Below are 16,094 nucleotides of genomic sequence, written 5' to 3'. Positions count from 1 at the left end.
CCAGTCACAGTAGACCAGGCTGGTCTATTGTGTGACTCCATTTATATGAAATGGCCAATAAAGGAAATTTTAAATGTAGAGAAAGTAATTTGGTGGTTGCCTAAAGTTGGCTGTGGGAGTGACTTAATATGGTGTTTGAATTACATCTCAGTAATTTTTTTTAAATGAAATGTACATTTTCCCTATGCCCCAACAATCTCATGCTTGGGCATTCATCCAAAACAAATGGAAACCAAGGTTCATGAAAAACCCGTGTTACTGTTCATAGTGTTTTAAATGTAGTAGTAAAAATTTGGAAAGAACTAAATTTTTTTACAGTGGGCGAATGGTTAAAATTGTAGTACATCCATATTGTGGAATACTACCCAGACTCAGAAGGAAGTAATTATTGGTGTGTGCAACAAGTTGGGTGGACCTCAAGGGTATCAAGGGTATTAAACTCCCAAAAGGGCACATACTCTGTGCTTTCATTTAGAGCACAGATGATAAAACAAAAGTTGGGAAATGGGTGGGCTGTGGGGGAGAGCTCAAGATAAGATGGGATACTTTCAGTTGTTCTTACAAAGAGAGGTGGGGAATGGAGGGGATCAAAAGATAGTGTTAATAGTTGAAGAAAGAATATACATAAGTGTATTACTTAAAATTACATGAACTACCGTAAATGTATTGGGAGAAGGATCACTGAGAGCAAAATATGCCCAAAATGTGAACCTGCAGTTGAAGAAGAAAATGTCAATGGTATGTTCCTTTAAAATTACATTAACTAAGAGTGACACGGTTATATTGGGAGGAGGAATTCAAAGTAGCAAGAAATGAGTAGATAATATCCAAAATGGATAAATGAAAATCTGTGCTGTCTCATGGCATCCCTGACCACATCGGAGAATTTGGAACTTGGCTGGTTCCATCTGAGGTGTGCTGTGAGTATGAGATACATATTGACATTTAAAGCATACAAACTGAAATATCCCATAGTATTTTTTTGCATTGATGAAAATGATATTATTTTAGACATGTTGGGTTAAATAAATCATTGTGAAAGTAATTTCGCCTGTTTTTACTTTTTAAAATGTGGCTAATAGAAAATTTGCAGTTACATGTGTGGCTTGAGTTGTATTTCTCTAGGACAGCGATTTTCAACCTTTTTCATCTCATGGTGCACATAAATTAATCCCTGAAATTCTGTGGTGCACCAAAATATATTTTACTGATCTGACAAAAATATGTATATTTTTGGTTTATTCATACTAATTGTTGTGTTGGCTGTTGTCATTTTTTTATTTGACAATTTAAAGGAAAAGAGGTCAGTGCCCCTGATGAACAAGGTCAGGTACTGCATGTTTTAAAAATTCTTGTGCCACACCAGTTGAAAGTTGCTGCTCAGCAATCTGTAGTCTAGGGCATGCAGTTAGAATTGGTTCCCCTGGGGAGTAGGCTGAGCCTGGGGAAAGTTGGTCAAGGAAGACTTGTTTTGTATTTTAAGCTTTTCATTGCTATTTGATTTTTAAAACATCTTAATGAAATTTGATTAAAAAATTACCTCTTTAACAAAGGCCATGGTCTCTATTTTAAAATGTTAATTTGTCGTATTCTAAATTGCGCAGTAAACGTTAACCTTAGGAAGTTTGGAATTAAAAGTAGCCATTGTCTTGTCCACTCCTTTTTCTTGATTTTAGTTTGCTATAATCAGAAATAAAGTATACTTGTTTTTCCTGCTTTTGTCTAGCTTATTGCAGGAGTGACCAGGATATCACCTTGAGGAAGTAATGCCCACAGAAAGCGGGAGCTGTTCAGCTGCGCGCCAAGCAAAACAGAAACGCAAATCTCATAGCCTTTCTATACGAAGAACTAACAGCTCGGAGCAGGAGAGGACGGGTATACCAAGAGAAATGTTGGAAGGACAAGTAAGTTAGTGCTGAGCATGTTTGTAATGTTCCAGAAATAACCAAATATACAAGGCCTCTAACGTAGAGAAAAGTGTGGGTTACCAAAGAAAAGCCAAAACCAAAATAAACCCAACCGCCACCCCCCCTCCCCGATATAAAGTTACTGTCAAATACAGCAACCCACAGAGTGACAGGATTCAATTTCCAAGTTAATGTTTTTATAGTACATAATAATAATAAACAAGTGGGTGGACAGTTTAGATCAGTTTTTCTTTGTGCTATTCTACGGTGTAGTTTTTATTCTACAGTGCAAGTTTTGGTTGTCTGAGACAATACTAAGAAACATTGATATGTGAGACAAACATCAATTGGTTGCCTCCCGAATACTTCCAGACTGGGGATCATTTGCACCTGGACCAGGGATCAAACTCAAAGACTAGGCGTGTGCCCCGACTGGGATTTGAACTCAGAACCCTTTGGTTATGAGATGATGCTTCAGCCAACTGAGCCACACTGGCCAGGGCATATCTTTTTTTAGTTGTTAGATTTCCTTACATTTCTAGCAGTGAAAATTCTACAACTTTTGTTAGCACCTCCTAGCATGAACTCCCATATGAGGTACATGCATTCTTCTCTTGGCTTTCTGAGTGCCTGCCCTCCATTGTGATGTAGCACAAGTGGGGTAATTGCATTTCAGGGTAACCCTTTGTGAAGGCCTTTAAGATTTTTCTGACCTGCACAGCCTAGTACTGCTTTTCAGCCCTCATCATGGTGTCTCCAGTGTTCCTTGGAAGGCGCCTACCTGTCAATGAGTGCAGTGTCCTGGATGGCTGGTGTGAGGTGCTTTGCCTGGTTCAGCAGTGGGAGGATGGTAGAGATGGTGTGGGGTGCAAGCAGTTGGCATGGTGGGTGTAAGTAGAGGGGTCTGAGCGTATAGGTGGTTGGTTACCAGTCGGTTTGAGTTGAACAGTAGGTCATCTCTGCATGAGGTTACTGTCCTGTTCTTTGAGTTGTTGGGGAGAAGTATCAGTTGTGAAGATTAATGTAAAGGAACTACAGTAAGTTAAACTATCAGATTCATGAGTTAGAAGTAGTTTAGAAAGCAGTGCTTAGCACAGGGATGGGAGGTCTATAGTTGCAGAGGGCTCCTGAATCTGTGCACGTGGATCACTGATGGGTCCTGTGTGCAGGTTCATGCTGCTGTGGTAAAATGCAAATCCCTTTATGCGCTTTACTGAATCAGTAGCTTTTCTGTCATGAGTTTTCTCAAGTGATACTGGAAGTTCAGCTCCTCCGTGCAGGGTCTGTGAAGTCAAAGGCACTAGGAGAGTTGTTAGGAAAGCTCAGTGGGGGAGGTCTTTCAGGAGTGCTCACTCAGCCTCGCTTGCCTTCTGGTAGAAAAGTTCTCATTTCACTGCATGTTGTTTCGTGATTGTCTTTATTTTATCAAGTGATGTTAATGATGACATTAGTTTTGTCATTACAACTACATTTTATATTAAGAGGTGTTTACTATTTAAGTAAATGTAACGTTTCAGTGGCCGAATAAGGATCTAAATGTTATGGGTGTAGGTGAGTTAAAATTGATACACGTAAGAGGAGATTTGGCCTTGGGAATCAGAAACACTTCCAACAAGTGATACTTATGAGGGGGGCTAGCTGAATGTGGGGTTGGGGAAGGACATGGCATGGAAAGGGAAGAGACTATGCAAAGGCCACAAGGTGGGGCAGACTGTATCAAACAACTGTGATGGTTTACTTTATTTTTCATTGTTACTCTTAAGTTTTTATTTTTTTCATTTTTTAAAAGATTTTATTTATTTACTTTAGAGGGGAAGGGAGTGAGAAAAAGAGGAAGGGAAACAAGTGAGAGATACATCGATATTTTACCTCTTGCATGCCCCCAACCAGGGACCTGGCCTGCAACCCAGGCATGTGCCCTGACTGGGAATTGAGCCAGCAACCTTTCAGTATTTAGGCTGTGGTTCAGTCCACTGAGTGACACCAGCCAGGGCTAAGGTCCCCCCCCCCCCCATATGTTTTATTGATATTTTAGATGGGAATTGAGAGAGGCTGCATTAACCAATTCTACCAGATTCAGCTTGTAAACAAGTGACTTCACATATATTTTCAAGTATCTTGTAAAATTTACTTGAGCATTCTGTGATTACTTCAAAACATACTGCCAAAATGCTTATGTCATTAGAGATCATTTTGCCTTAAATTCTTTTATCAAGTGACGTTAATGGTGACATCTTAGTTTTGATGTCACCATTAATATTAGGGTGACAATTAATGTGAGAAGGAATTTAATAAACGTTATATGTATCTTTTTATTTGCAACTCATTAGATATCAAAAAGTTTGTGCTGTATATAAATTTGAAAAATCACTTAAAAAATTAATACTGACAGCAGTTAAGTACTAAAACATTATTTTAGAAATATTGCAATATTTAGTAAGAATTTTGTTTGAAAATTCTCTAATGCTGGGATGGGGTCACATAGAAAATACTAGACTACACAGACCAGGGGTGTCCAACATTTTGGTGTGTCTGCACCACACTGGAAGAAGAGTTGTGTTGTCTTGGGCCACAAATTAAATATATTACAACATGCAATCACAAAACAGTCTTAGCATTTTTAAGTGAATTTACAGTTTGTGCTGGGCTGCATTCATAGCCATCCTGAGATGCATGTGGCCTGCGGGCTGCAGGTTGGACACCCCTGATTGCAGACCATGTCCTCAGGGGATTAGAGCAGAATGTAGACTGTGTTAGTCTCCCTGTTATTAGCAGTGTCTGGAAGGTAAATGCTTGTCAACACAGTTGGTACCTTGGACACTGCTTGCTTGTTTGACTATACCTAAAAATTCAGGTGAGATGTTGCTTCTTCCACTGACTTCTCATGAGGTTTAGATGGGACTGATGTGTGCAGAGCATGTGCTGTGGCATGCAGGCACCAACAGCTTACTGGGACTTACATGGTAATGTTTTCATTTAACTGACACATGTTTTACTTTTATAGGTGAAAATTTTTCTTTTTTCTATCTTCTCAGTAATCTTTTAGGTATTACAGAGAATAATAGAAAATATTTTGCTTGAAGCAACAGTGGACATGAGGACTATGTGAGGCACATTTTCTATTAGTACATAACATTAAAATTAATTTATAATACTCTGTGATAGAACTTAAAGGCTATTTCTAATATTTATGAGAACTGCATACCCTCTATAAATTTGGAAGTTTTTAAATAAAGTACACTTATTTCCTCCCTTATAAAAAGAAAAATTATGTTGTTCTGAAGAAGTGCTTATTCTTATCCTAAGTAACCATTTATACAATTTGATTTTAATTTTATCTATAGAAATTTGAAACTTTAAGTTCTTTAAGTATTTTATGATAAGAAATGGAACATGTAAAGAGATAAGATGAGCTTAAGATAATTGACTTTTTTAAAAAATTCTCCTCTGGAAGAGCTACTGTGGAGTTTCAGCTACCAGACGGCCATGAGGTACTCCGTACCTGCTTCCAAATGCGTCTGCAAAATGTCGTACCCATCCCCTAAAACTAAGCCCTCCAACCCCAGGAACCCCCGAGTCTTCTTTGACGTGGACATTGGAGGCGAGCGAGTTGGTCGAATTGTCTTAGAATTGTTTGCAGATATTGTACCCAAGACTGCAGAAAATTTTCGTGCGTTGTGTACAGGAGAAAAAGGCATTGGACCCACCACTGGGAAACCTCTGCATTTCAAAGGATGCCCATTCCATCGAATTATTAAGAAATTTATGATTCAAGGTGGAGACTTCTCAAATCAGAATGGGACAGGTGGAGAAAGTATTTATAGTGAAAAGTTTGAAGATGAGAATTTCTATTATAAGCATGACCGGGAGGGTTTATTGAGCATGGCAAACGCAGGCAGCAATACAAATGGTTCTCAGTTCTTTATCACAACAGTTCCGACTCCTCATTTGGATGGGAAACATGTGGTATTTGGCCAATTAATTAAAGGAATGGGTGTGGCAAGAATTCTGGAAAATGTAGAAGTGAAAGGTGAAAAACCTGCCAAATCTTGCGTTATTGCAGAATGTGGAGAATTGAAGGAAGGGGATGACTGGGGAATATTCCCAGAAGATGGTTCTGGTGATAAGCATCCAGATTTCCCTGAAGACGCAGATATAGATTTAAAAGATGTAGATAAAATATTATTAATAGCAGAAGACTTAAAAAACATTGGAAATACTTTTTTCAAATCCCAGAACTGGGAGATGGCCATTAGAAAATACACAAAGGTTTTAAGATACGTGGAAGGTTCAAAGGCTGTAACTGAGGAAGCAGATAGATTGAAGCTGCAACCTGTAGCTTTAAGCTGCATGCTGAATATTGGTGCTTGCAAACTGAAGATGTCAAATTGGCAGGGAGCAATTGACAGTTGCTTGGAGGCTCCTGAAATAGACCCGTCAAATACCAAAGCGCTGTACCGTAGAGCTCAAGGATGGCAAGGATTGAAAGAATATGACCAAGCATTGGCTGATCTTAAGAAAGCTCAGGAGATAGCACCAGAAGATAAAGGTATCCAGGCAGAACTGCTGAAAGTCAAACAAAAGATAAAGGCACAGAAAGAAAAAGAAAAGGCAGCTTATGCAAAAATGTTTGCTTAATAAGGAATTTGGTTCTACTTAAGTATTACACATTGATGTATAAAGGCAATAAAGAAAATTGAAGGGTTTTTGTCTAATATATGTTGCTTAATGTGTTTGCTCTGATAGTTCCCATTGTTTACAGTTTAGAAATACTGGTATCTGTTCACTCTTAATAAAAGTGTTACAAACTAAAAAAAAAAAAAAAAATTCTCACCTGGGGACATGCTTGTTGATTTTTTTTTTTTAAGATTTTATTTATTTTTAGAGAGGGAAGGGAGGGAGGGAGAGAGAGAGAAACATCAATGTGTGGTTGCTGGGGGCCGTGGCCTGCAACCCAGACATGTGCCCTGACTGGGAATCAAACCTGCGATGCTTTGGTTTGCAGCCTGCACTCAATCCACTGAGCTACGCCAGCCAGGGCTGATTTTTTTTTTTTTTTTAAGAGAGAGGGGAAGGGAGGGAGATAGAGAAGGTGAGAAATGTCGATGTCAGAGAAAACATGGATCTGCCTCTCGTACATACCCTGATGGGAACTGAACCACAACCTAGGCGTGTGCCTTGACTGGGAATTGAACCCATGACCTTTCAGTTTACAGGATGACACTCCAACCAACTGAGCCACATTGGCCAGGGCAAGAAAATCCATTTTTGAAAATGTATATTGGGACTTGGTGTCAGAGTGTCTCATTCATTCATGCATTTTGAACAAATCTTCCTTTCCTGCAGGATTCTAAACTGCCTTCCTCAGTTCGCAGTACACTTTTGGAACTGTTTGGTCAAATAGAAAGAGAATTTGAAAACCTTTATATTGAAAACTTAGAATGTGAGTATCTCCTGTCTTAATATACTTTTATAACTTTTCACTTAAAAATCTTTGTGAGTCATATTGATGTTTGGACTTTCACCACTATATTTTTTTAATGTATTTTATTTGTTATGCTTTTATAGTTGTCCCAACTCTTTCCCCTTTTTCCCCTCCACCCAGCATCCCCCATTCCTTCTGGCAATTTCTCCCCCTCCTTAGTTCATGTCCATGGATCATGCATGTAAGTTCTTTGGCTACTCATTTCCGGTACTGTTCTTAACATCCCCAAGGGTATTCTTTACCTACCAATTTGTACATCTGAATGCCTGAACCTTTTCCCCAGTCCTCCCCCCTTTCCATTCCGACTGATAACCCTCCAAATGATCTCCATATCTATGATTCTGTTTCTGCTCTGCTTGTTTGCTTAGTTTGTTTTTTGTATTTAATTGTTGGTAGTTGTGAATTTATTGCTCTTTCAACGTTCATAGTTTTGATCTTTTCCTTAAATAAGTCCCTTTAACATTTCATAGAAGAATGGTTTGTGGTGATGAACTCCTTTAGCTTTATCTTGTCTGGGAAGCACTTCATCTGTTCTTCATTCTGAATGATAGCTTTGTTGGACAGAGTAATCTATCTAGATTGTGGGTCCTTGCTTTTCATCACTTTTAGTGCTTCTTGCCAGTCCCTTCTGGCTTGTAAAGTTTCTTTTGAGAAATCAGCTGACAGTCTTATGGGAACTCCCCTGTAGGTAACTCTCTGCTTTTCTCTTTGTACTTTTAAGATTCTCTGTTTATCTTTAACCTTTGACATTTTAATTATGATGTGTCTTGGTATGATCTTCTTTGTGTCCATCTTGTTTTGGGACTTTGAGCTTCTTGGACTTGTATGTCTATTTTCTTCACCAAATTAGGGAAGGTTTTTTTTTCATTATTTTTTCAAAGAAGTTTTCAATTTCTTGCTGCCTCGCTTCTCCTTCCAGCACCCCTATGATTTGAATGTTGGTATGTTTGAAGTTGTCCCAGACTCTCCTTACACTGTCCTCAATTTTTTGGATTCTTTTTTTCTTCTTGTTGTTCTGATTGAATGTTTTTTTCTTCCTTATGTCCCAAATCATTGATTTGATTCTTGGCTTCATCCTCTCCATTGCCGATTCTCTAAATTTTTCTTTATTTCACTTAGTGCACAGGTGACAAACACAAGGCCCACAGGCTGAATCTGGCCCTCAATGTTGTTTTATCTGGCCTGGCACCTTGTTTCTACCCAGTGGCAGCACTGAGCTCTTGCCTAACTGTTAAGTAGTAGTTATGTTTATACAGTCCTAAAATTACATTTGGCTGTTTGAGGGCAACCATGAGGCTGATGTGGCCCCCAGTGAAAATGAGTTTGACACCCCTGACTTAGTGTAACCTTCATTTCTGCCTGGGTGTACCCAGTGAGTTCCTTGTGTATCCTTAAAGCTAGTGTTTTGAACTCTGCATCTGATAGCCTATCTCCTTTTCGTTTAGTTCTTTTCCTGGACTTTTGTTCTGTTCTTTGATTTGGGCTGTATTTCTTTGTCTCCTCATTTTGGCAGCCTCCCTGTGTTTGTTTCTATATATTAGGCAGAGCCGCTTTGACTCCCTGTCTTAGTAGTAGGTCTAAGGTAGAAAAATGCTCTTGTAAGTTGGATGGGGCAGAGCCTTAGGCAGTCATCAGGGTGGGGCACCTCTTGCAAACCAGGTTGATGGAGTCTCAGATATTGTGCTACTGCTCTGTGTCTCTGTGTGGGGAAGGACTCAGAAAGGAACAATGGCTGCTGCCTGGCCTCTGGAGTTTTGTCTGGGAGGAAGCTGTTCCATGGCACTCGCCCTGATGTCATATACTTCAATTTTCCCCCCTATGCCACTGGTGCCCTTCAAGCTGCTGCCCTGGTGCTGGAGCCCAGCAGAAGTGAATCTGAGTAAGCCCTAAGTCCATTGTGAGCCCTTTCAGAGGAGACGCCTGAGCATCCTGTTGTTTCTTCTGCTGCCCCAACCCTCACTGGTTGTACAACCAGAAGTTATGGGGACTTATATTCCCGGCACTGGGACCCTGGGCTGGGTGGTCTGGGGTGGTGCTAGAATCCCTCACTCCTGAGATCTCTCTCCTGATTTTAATCCACTACACATGGATATAGGACCATCCTGTTCTGTGTCTCCACGTCTCTGCCCCACCACCCATCTGAATGAATGTGACTTCTTTAATTGTTTGGTTGTCAGATTTTCATACAGCTCGATTTTCTGTTGGTTCTGGGTAATAATTATTTTGTAGTTTAGTTGTAATTTTTGCTGTGATTGTGCGAGGAGGTGAGTCATGTTTACCTGTGCCTCCACCTTGACCAGAAGCCCTGTTTTATGTGGCTATATTAAGTTTAGTGGCTTAGAATAACACAAGTTATTATCTTACAGCACTGCAGACTAAAATCACATGCAGGCAGAGCTGTATTCGTTCTGGAGGTATGAGAAGGAATCTTCCCCTGCTTGTTTGGTTGTGGCAGATATCAGTTACTTGCAGTGAAGACAGTGGTCCCACCTTCTTGCTGGCATTCCCAGTGTCTAGAACTTGCTCCTTTCCTTTGCTTGAAGCCCTTCCTCCCACCTTCACCAGTGTCAGGCAGTCCTACTGGTGCGTCTCTGATCCCCTCCTATGGGTGTGTGGAAAGGATCGGCTGCCTTGGTCATGATTCCAAAAGTCGAATACTAATAAATAGCTTTTGCACTGTTAATATGGAGATAGGTAAGAAGACATTATGTATTTTTTAGAAAACTCACCTTCCCTAAAAGCCTGGTCATAGAAATGTAAACAATGTAAAGGAATCTACCATTCCAGTTGTCATACTTTATATATGTCACTTGTGTATTCTAAGATCACACATAACCTGTCAGTCTACCTGGGAACGGTCACTAACTATATCAACAGTTACATTTGAGCTTTTGGCAAGCTGGACTGAGCAAGAGTAATTTGGAACAGGTTTTATATCCTACTTAGAACAAATCACTAGTATTCCTTTAAATAACAGGTTACAATAGAAAGATATTGCCTGAAAGTTATCCTTTTCACTTTGGTTCATTTTTAGGTTTTATTTGTAATTTACATAGTTATTTGATTCATTTGTTTATAGTGCAGTTCTGCCACAATGTTTTAAAGCACAAGACATCTATTTCTTCAACATCTGCATTTTTCAAGTCTGATTACTACATCTTTTGTAGGCAGAAGTTCTTAAATATTAAAAAAATAATAAGGGGGTAGAACTGCTAAAAATGCTGGTATCTATAACTATAGTGGTACTAGGTGGGAAGGAAATAGTGAGAGAAGGGAATAAAACAAAGACATGCAAATACTGCGGTTCAAGTCTTTGGATCCTTGAAGTAGACCACCTTGTTTGTAGGTTTTTTTTTTTTTTATTTTAAAGATTTTATTTATTTTTAGTCAGAGGGAAATGGAAGAAGAGAGGGAGAGAAACATCAGTGTGTGGTTGCTTCTCACGCGCTCCCTATTAGGGACCTGGCCTGCAACTCTGGCATGTGCCCTGAATGGGAATTGAACTGGTGACCATTTGTTTCACAGACCAGCACTCAATCCACTGAGTCAGACCAGTTAGGGCTTATCTGCAGTTTTTTTAAAGAAAATTATTCCCCTAAACATACAAAATAGTATTGAATATAAACTATAATTAAAAAATATTTTTAATTAAAAATATTTATTTTAGAAGCAGTGCCTTCATTGCCTTAAAGCAGTGATTTTCAAATATTTTTTTGCCAGTCTGACAAAAAAAAAGTATAATTTTGATTCATTCACATTGGGCAGCTATTGTTGTGTTGGCTGTTGTCATTTTTTAATTTGATAGTGTAAGGGAAAAGAGGCCAGTGGTCCTCACTAAATAGGTATGAAAATTACTGCTTCAAAAAATCAGGCAGTGTACAAAGTGAAGATATCTGCCATTACCGCATCTGTTGACCCATCTCACTCTGCAAAGGAAAACATTTGCTACATTTTTTCTTCTAGTGATTTTTTTATTAAAAATTTTAAAAAATTCTCACCTGAGGAGATATATATATATATATATATATATATATATATATATATATATATATAAAATTGATTTGAGAGAGAGAGGAAGGTGGGGGAAAGAGAGAAAAAGAAAGAGAAACATCAGTTGCCTCTCATACATGCCCCGACTGGGGATTGAACCTGCAACCTAGGTATAAGTATGTGCCCTGAGCAGGGATTGAACCTGCAACATTTTGGTGTATGGGATGATGCTCCAACCAACTGAGCAACCTGGGAAGGGCCCTAGTGACAATTTTTATGGACTTAATCTACTTCTGTTTTTTGCTCTGTCAATTTTAGTCCATATGCAGTCATACTTTGCTGTGAAATGTTAGGAAATGACATGTCCTTTATCCCTCACTGCTTCATTACTTTCCGGTTTTTGTTATTTTACAGGGTTTATGTTTACAAAATTAGGTTTTTCATGCCTTATAAGTTGATTCCAAAAATTGAACACTAATAAACAGTTTTTGCATTATTAACATGTTTTCACTCTATAACTAAGTGGTATACTTGGGCCAGTAGTGAAGAGATTGTAACCCTATGTCATTTAAACTTTGACATTGGAAAATTTAATGTTTTAATATTGGGTTTTCCTTATTAAGTCCACTTGAAAATTTACAGAGGGCAAAATTATTCCAACTTTTTCTAAAATGAAAATTAAGCACCATATATACTAGATCTGATTTAAGTTTTTTTTCTTTTGTTTTTAAATTAAGTATCAAGAGTTGTATGGACCTGAGTATTGTTGAGTTTCCATTGTGATCTAAGGCTTTGTTTTCTGTGAATTTGTGCAGTTTGTTCAAGAAAAACTGTAGGGTTACTGATGACTAAAGCTGGAGGTTCAGTGGCTTCTTGCTGCCTGTAAAATAGAGTTGAAATTGCTCAGACAGGATTTGTTCAGGGCTTTAGTGCTTGGCCTTTTTTCTAACTGATATCATTTGTACTTTCACCCAGATGACTGACTGGCCTCCCTGTAGCCGGAACAGATCTTGTGTAAGCCTGGAGGCAGTGTGGTAGGCATATGCCCTTAGAGCTGGGTGAACCTGTGGCCAGGCAAGGTCCAGATCATGGCCTCCGTAGGCCATGTCCTTGGATGAGTCTTTTCCTCCAGCTGACTTCTTTTCTCATCTGTACAGGGTGGATAACAGTGGGATAACAGCACGCATACAAAGCACAGCCATGTCCACTTCTCTCCTCAGTCTCTCTACTCATTCTCTTTTTTTATAGCTAATGTCCTTCCTCTTCATTCTTTTCTGTTCCCATACACTTCTACTTCTATTCACTTTTCATAGCTTTCCATCAGTTTTCAATCTTTATATGTAATCCTCACTTGGTGATCTAAGGTACCATGCAACAATGGGTTTTTTTTTTTTTTAACGTTTTTTTCCCCCTTGATTTCAGTGTTCTCAGCTAGACTGTAAATATTACATTGAGTTTTAGACAATATCAGAATAGTGTTTTTAAATATATAGAATGAAGTAGAAAGGAAAGGAACTAAATTGAAATCTAAGAGCTCTGCTGGATGAGAACCCTGATAGTGTCCATCATGTCTTCTCTGTGTAGGAAGAGCATTGGAGTTTCTGTTTTTGGAATGATGTCCTGAGTTTTTTTGAGAACTCAGTAAACTGTGATCTTGTTTATAGGATGTTATTCATGTCTTTGTTTAGACAATGCCAATGTGTAATATTTTATGTGCTCAAGTTTTGGAAGTGGTCAGTATGTTTAAACATAAAAAGTACATACTTTTTTGAAAAATTTTTTTATTTCCAGTGCGTAGAGAAATTGAGACTCTTAATGAGCGTTTAGCTGCGGAAGGGCAAGTGATTGATGGGGCAGAGCTGAGTAAGGGCCAACTGAAAACTAAAGGTAAGGGGGATGCTTGTGAAGGGTGCCCTGCAGAATACATGGGGAGGGAATTTGGAATTTAATGTGGGACATGATTCACTTGATTTTTTGTGGTCAGCATTACTTGAATCCTTAATTTCTATGTGGACATAGAGGAAAGAGGGAGGCACCTGGGAGCTCAGGCTCCTCTTCCTGCCCTGCTATTGTCTGTCCCATGTTTGCATGCACAGGCAGACCAGCTCAGTTGTGTTGTTTTCCCATGCGGAGTGGGGGTCAGTCACATTAATGTCTGCCTTCTGTCTCTGCTCTGAAGTTTGTGGCTTTTTGGTCATATGACTGTATTGGTTGTTGATTCTCTGTCTTGGCAGCCAGTCACAGTACCAGCCAGCTTTCTCAGAAGCTGAAGACCACTTACAAGGCCTCCACCAGCAAGGTATGCAAGGCGCTGGCTCTTGGGCCAGCCATGTGGTACATAAGGTGGGCACATGTGTACTCTGAGTTGCATAGTTTTCAATTAGAAATGTGTGATAGGATATAAAATAAACTGGTGTTTAGGAAAATTCAATTTTTAGAAGGAGTATCGTTGTTAAGTGACTATATATATATAGATACCTAGATACTAATACTTGTGAGATTAACACATTATGCATCATTAAATATGTCTTTTTTGAGGCAAAATACATTCTGTATTATTACATTGCTTGATATAGATACTCTGAATTTGGAGAAGGCTAATAAGTGGGTACAAAGCAGTGAAAAATAAGATCTGACCTATAGCTACATTTTAGTTCACCTTCTCTGATTTTCCAATTATGATCAGGAAGTGAAGGTCTGTTTCCAAGGCAAATAGGGACATTTGTAGTATTTTTCTTTTTCTTTTTTAAAAGTTTTTATTTATTTATAGAGAGGGGAGAAGAGAGGGAGAAAGAAGGGAGAGAAGCATTGATTGGTTGCCTTTCTCATGCCTTCAACTGGGGATCTGGCCTAGGGACCTGGCCTGCAACCCAGGCATGTGCCCTGACTGGGAATTGAACCAGTGCCCCTTTGGTTTGTAGGCTGGCACTCAGTCCACTGAGCCACACCAGTCAGGGCGATAATGTATGGTGTTGAATGCCAAATTTTCTGATAATTTTTGAAGTAGAGGGAGAAAAGATTATATAAAATTATCACTTACCATGAGTAGTGAAAAATAAGATTGGGGCAAAGGTAAAGGTATGTGTACAATAACACTTTGCTTTAAAAAACATTAGAAATATTTAAAGACCAGTCATTTCGATTATTAGAAATTCATTCGAATTTGTGAGAAGCACATGAGTAATGTGCTTTATAGCATTGTGCACAATGTATGTACCCATCTTAAAGAATAACAGTGAAAATATGTGACATTATTTGAAAATTCGAGAAGTGATCTGGTAACAGAATGTATTCTGATTTATACCATGCATGTCTGGGTAATAGAGCTAGTACGGTGCAGCAGGCAGATGCTGTGATCTGAGTTTATCACTTCCTCTTCCTGCCTCAGCAGGTAGGTAGGTAGTATGGTTGGTGACATAGAGGAAAACTGAAGTTCATTGAGCAAACCAGGAGAGGCCTGCCCTCCCTGGGTGGCTGATAGCCATCTCTAATGCCTCCTGGGAGGGAGGCAGGCAGGCACGAGAGTCTTACTGGTAAATCACTTGAAAGAAACTTACGAAAATGTTCACACATTGGATTTCATTCAAGTAGTATAGATTATACCTCAGTTAAAATGACAGGATGGCAGGTGTAAGTGTCCACTCATTGCTTCATTCTGCTGCTTTTCTGTTGTGAATGTTCCCTTGCATAGTTCATGGGGGCTTCTTGGAAATTGTGGCTAAGTCAACACTTTTAAGAACAAAAAGGGTTAAGAAGTGGCCACCATATAATGGGCATTAGGAACCAGTACCTTTAGCAATGTGTTAATGTTCATGAACTGTCTATAAGCTTCTTTCAAAATTCCACCAGAAATGTGGTTTTTGTGAGCCAGTGCCCCTCAGTCCTTACTGTTCCCATGGGGTCAGTGACTGATTTGGCCTCCAGTAGTTCATGTCTCATAATCATACAGTCTGTGTGAGAAATGGCAGACTTGAAAAATTAAACTTGCTACCACTTATGGTGGGGGTAGGCTGTGCATGTTTTTTAACTTCCTTCTTTCTAAATGTTATATTATTTAACACATGAATGGCACCTGTGCAGCAAAAGCATGTTTCCATGTGGAGGGGGATAGTCTTGTAGGTTAACTATGATACGAACTTTCAGAAAGAAGAAGATGGTAATGGTGATGGGTTTGGGATTGATCAGAGATCCTTTTGTAATTCCATGTATGTTTAAGCTGAGTCAGATGGAACCTGTCTACAGCATTGGTGAGAGTGGGTCTCTTTATACATTTGTTTAGTCACCTACTGTGTCAGGAATAACTTGGTGCTCACACCCGAGTTCATGAAACAGTGGGTTGTGTTTCCACTAAGAATGAACTGAGACACCTTTTCAGGACTTTGCTAAATCAGTTTAAAACAGATGTCTAATGCCACCAATTTTTTTCTTTTTCACTTGATTCTACAGTTTTAGTCTTTTTAAAAGAACATTTTATTATTTATTTTTAGATAAAGGGGAAGGGAGGGAGAAAGAAAGGGGAAAAATATTAGTGTGTGGTTGCCTCCCAAGTACCCCCCACTGGGGACCTGGCCTACAACCCAGCAGGTGCTTTGACTGGGGATCGAACCTGTAACTCTTTAGTTTGCAGGCTGGCACTCAGTCCACTGAGCTACACCAGCCAGGGCCAGTTTTAGTCTTCTGATTAATCTACATTGTTCTGGCTTAAAAGCTAA

At 39.2% G+C, this 16,094-nt stretch overlaps 2 protein-coding genes across 6 annotated transcripts in view; both read left to right on the top strand.

The window, feature by feature from the left end:
* The window catches only part of WDR37 (WD repeat domain 37), a 71,028-nt gene that overhangs the window by 16,504 nt on the left and 38,430 nt on the right, over positions 1 to 16,094 (top strand). For all 5 annotated transcript variants that reach the window (XM_028505421.2, XM_028505420.2, XM_036025071.1 and 2 more), the window contains exons 2-5: positions 1,727 to 1,904; positions 7,254 to 7,350; positions 13,174 to 13,269; positions 13,617 to 13,681. In XM_028505421.2, coding sequence (XP_028361222.1) covers positions 1,767 to 1,904; positions 7,254 to 7,350; positions 13,174 to 13,269; positions 13,617 to 13,681 — 396 coding nt within the window. In that variant the 5' untranslated portion in view covers positions 1,727 to 1,766. The remainder of the gene's footprint in view (positions 1 to 1,726; positions 1,905 to 7,253; positions 7,351 to 13,173; positions 13,270 to 13,616; positions 13,682 to 16,094) is intronic.
* Positions 5,385 to 6,734, top strand: LOC114491378 (peptidyl-prolyl cis-trans isomerase D). Its single transcript, XM_028505424.2, has one exon. The coding sequence runs from the start codon at positions 5,394 to 5,396 to the stop codon at positions 6,543 to 6,545; it is 1,152 nt and encodes a 383-aa protein (XP_028361225.1). The 5' UTR covers positions 5,385 to 5,393; the 3' UTR covers positions 6,546 to 6,734.

The sequence above is a fragment of the Phyllostomus discolor genome, chromosome 1, assembly GCF_004126475.2.
Source record: "Phyllostomus discolor isolate MPI-MPIP mPhyDis1 chromosome 1, mPhyDis1.pri.v3, whole genome shotgun sequence".
NCBI classification, from domain to species: domain Eukaryota; kingdom Metazoa; phylum Chordata; class Mammalia; order Chiroptera; family Phyllostomidae; genus Phyllostomus; species Phyllostomus discolor.
Note: the sequence above shows the minus strand (reverse complement) of the source record. Positions and strands in the feature narration are given on the sequence as shown.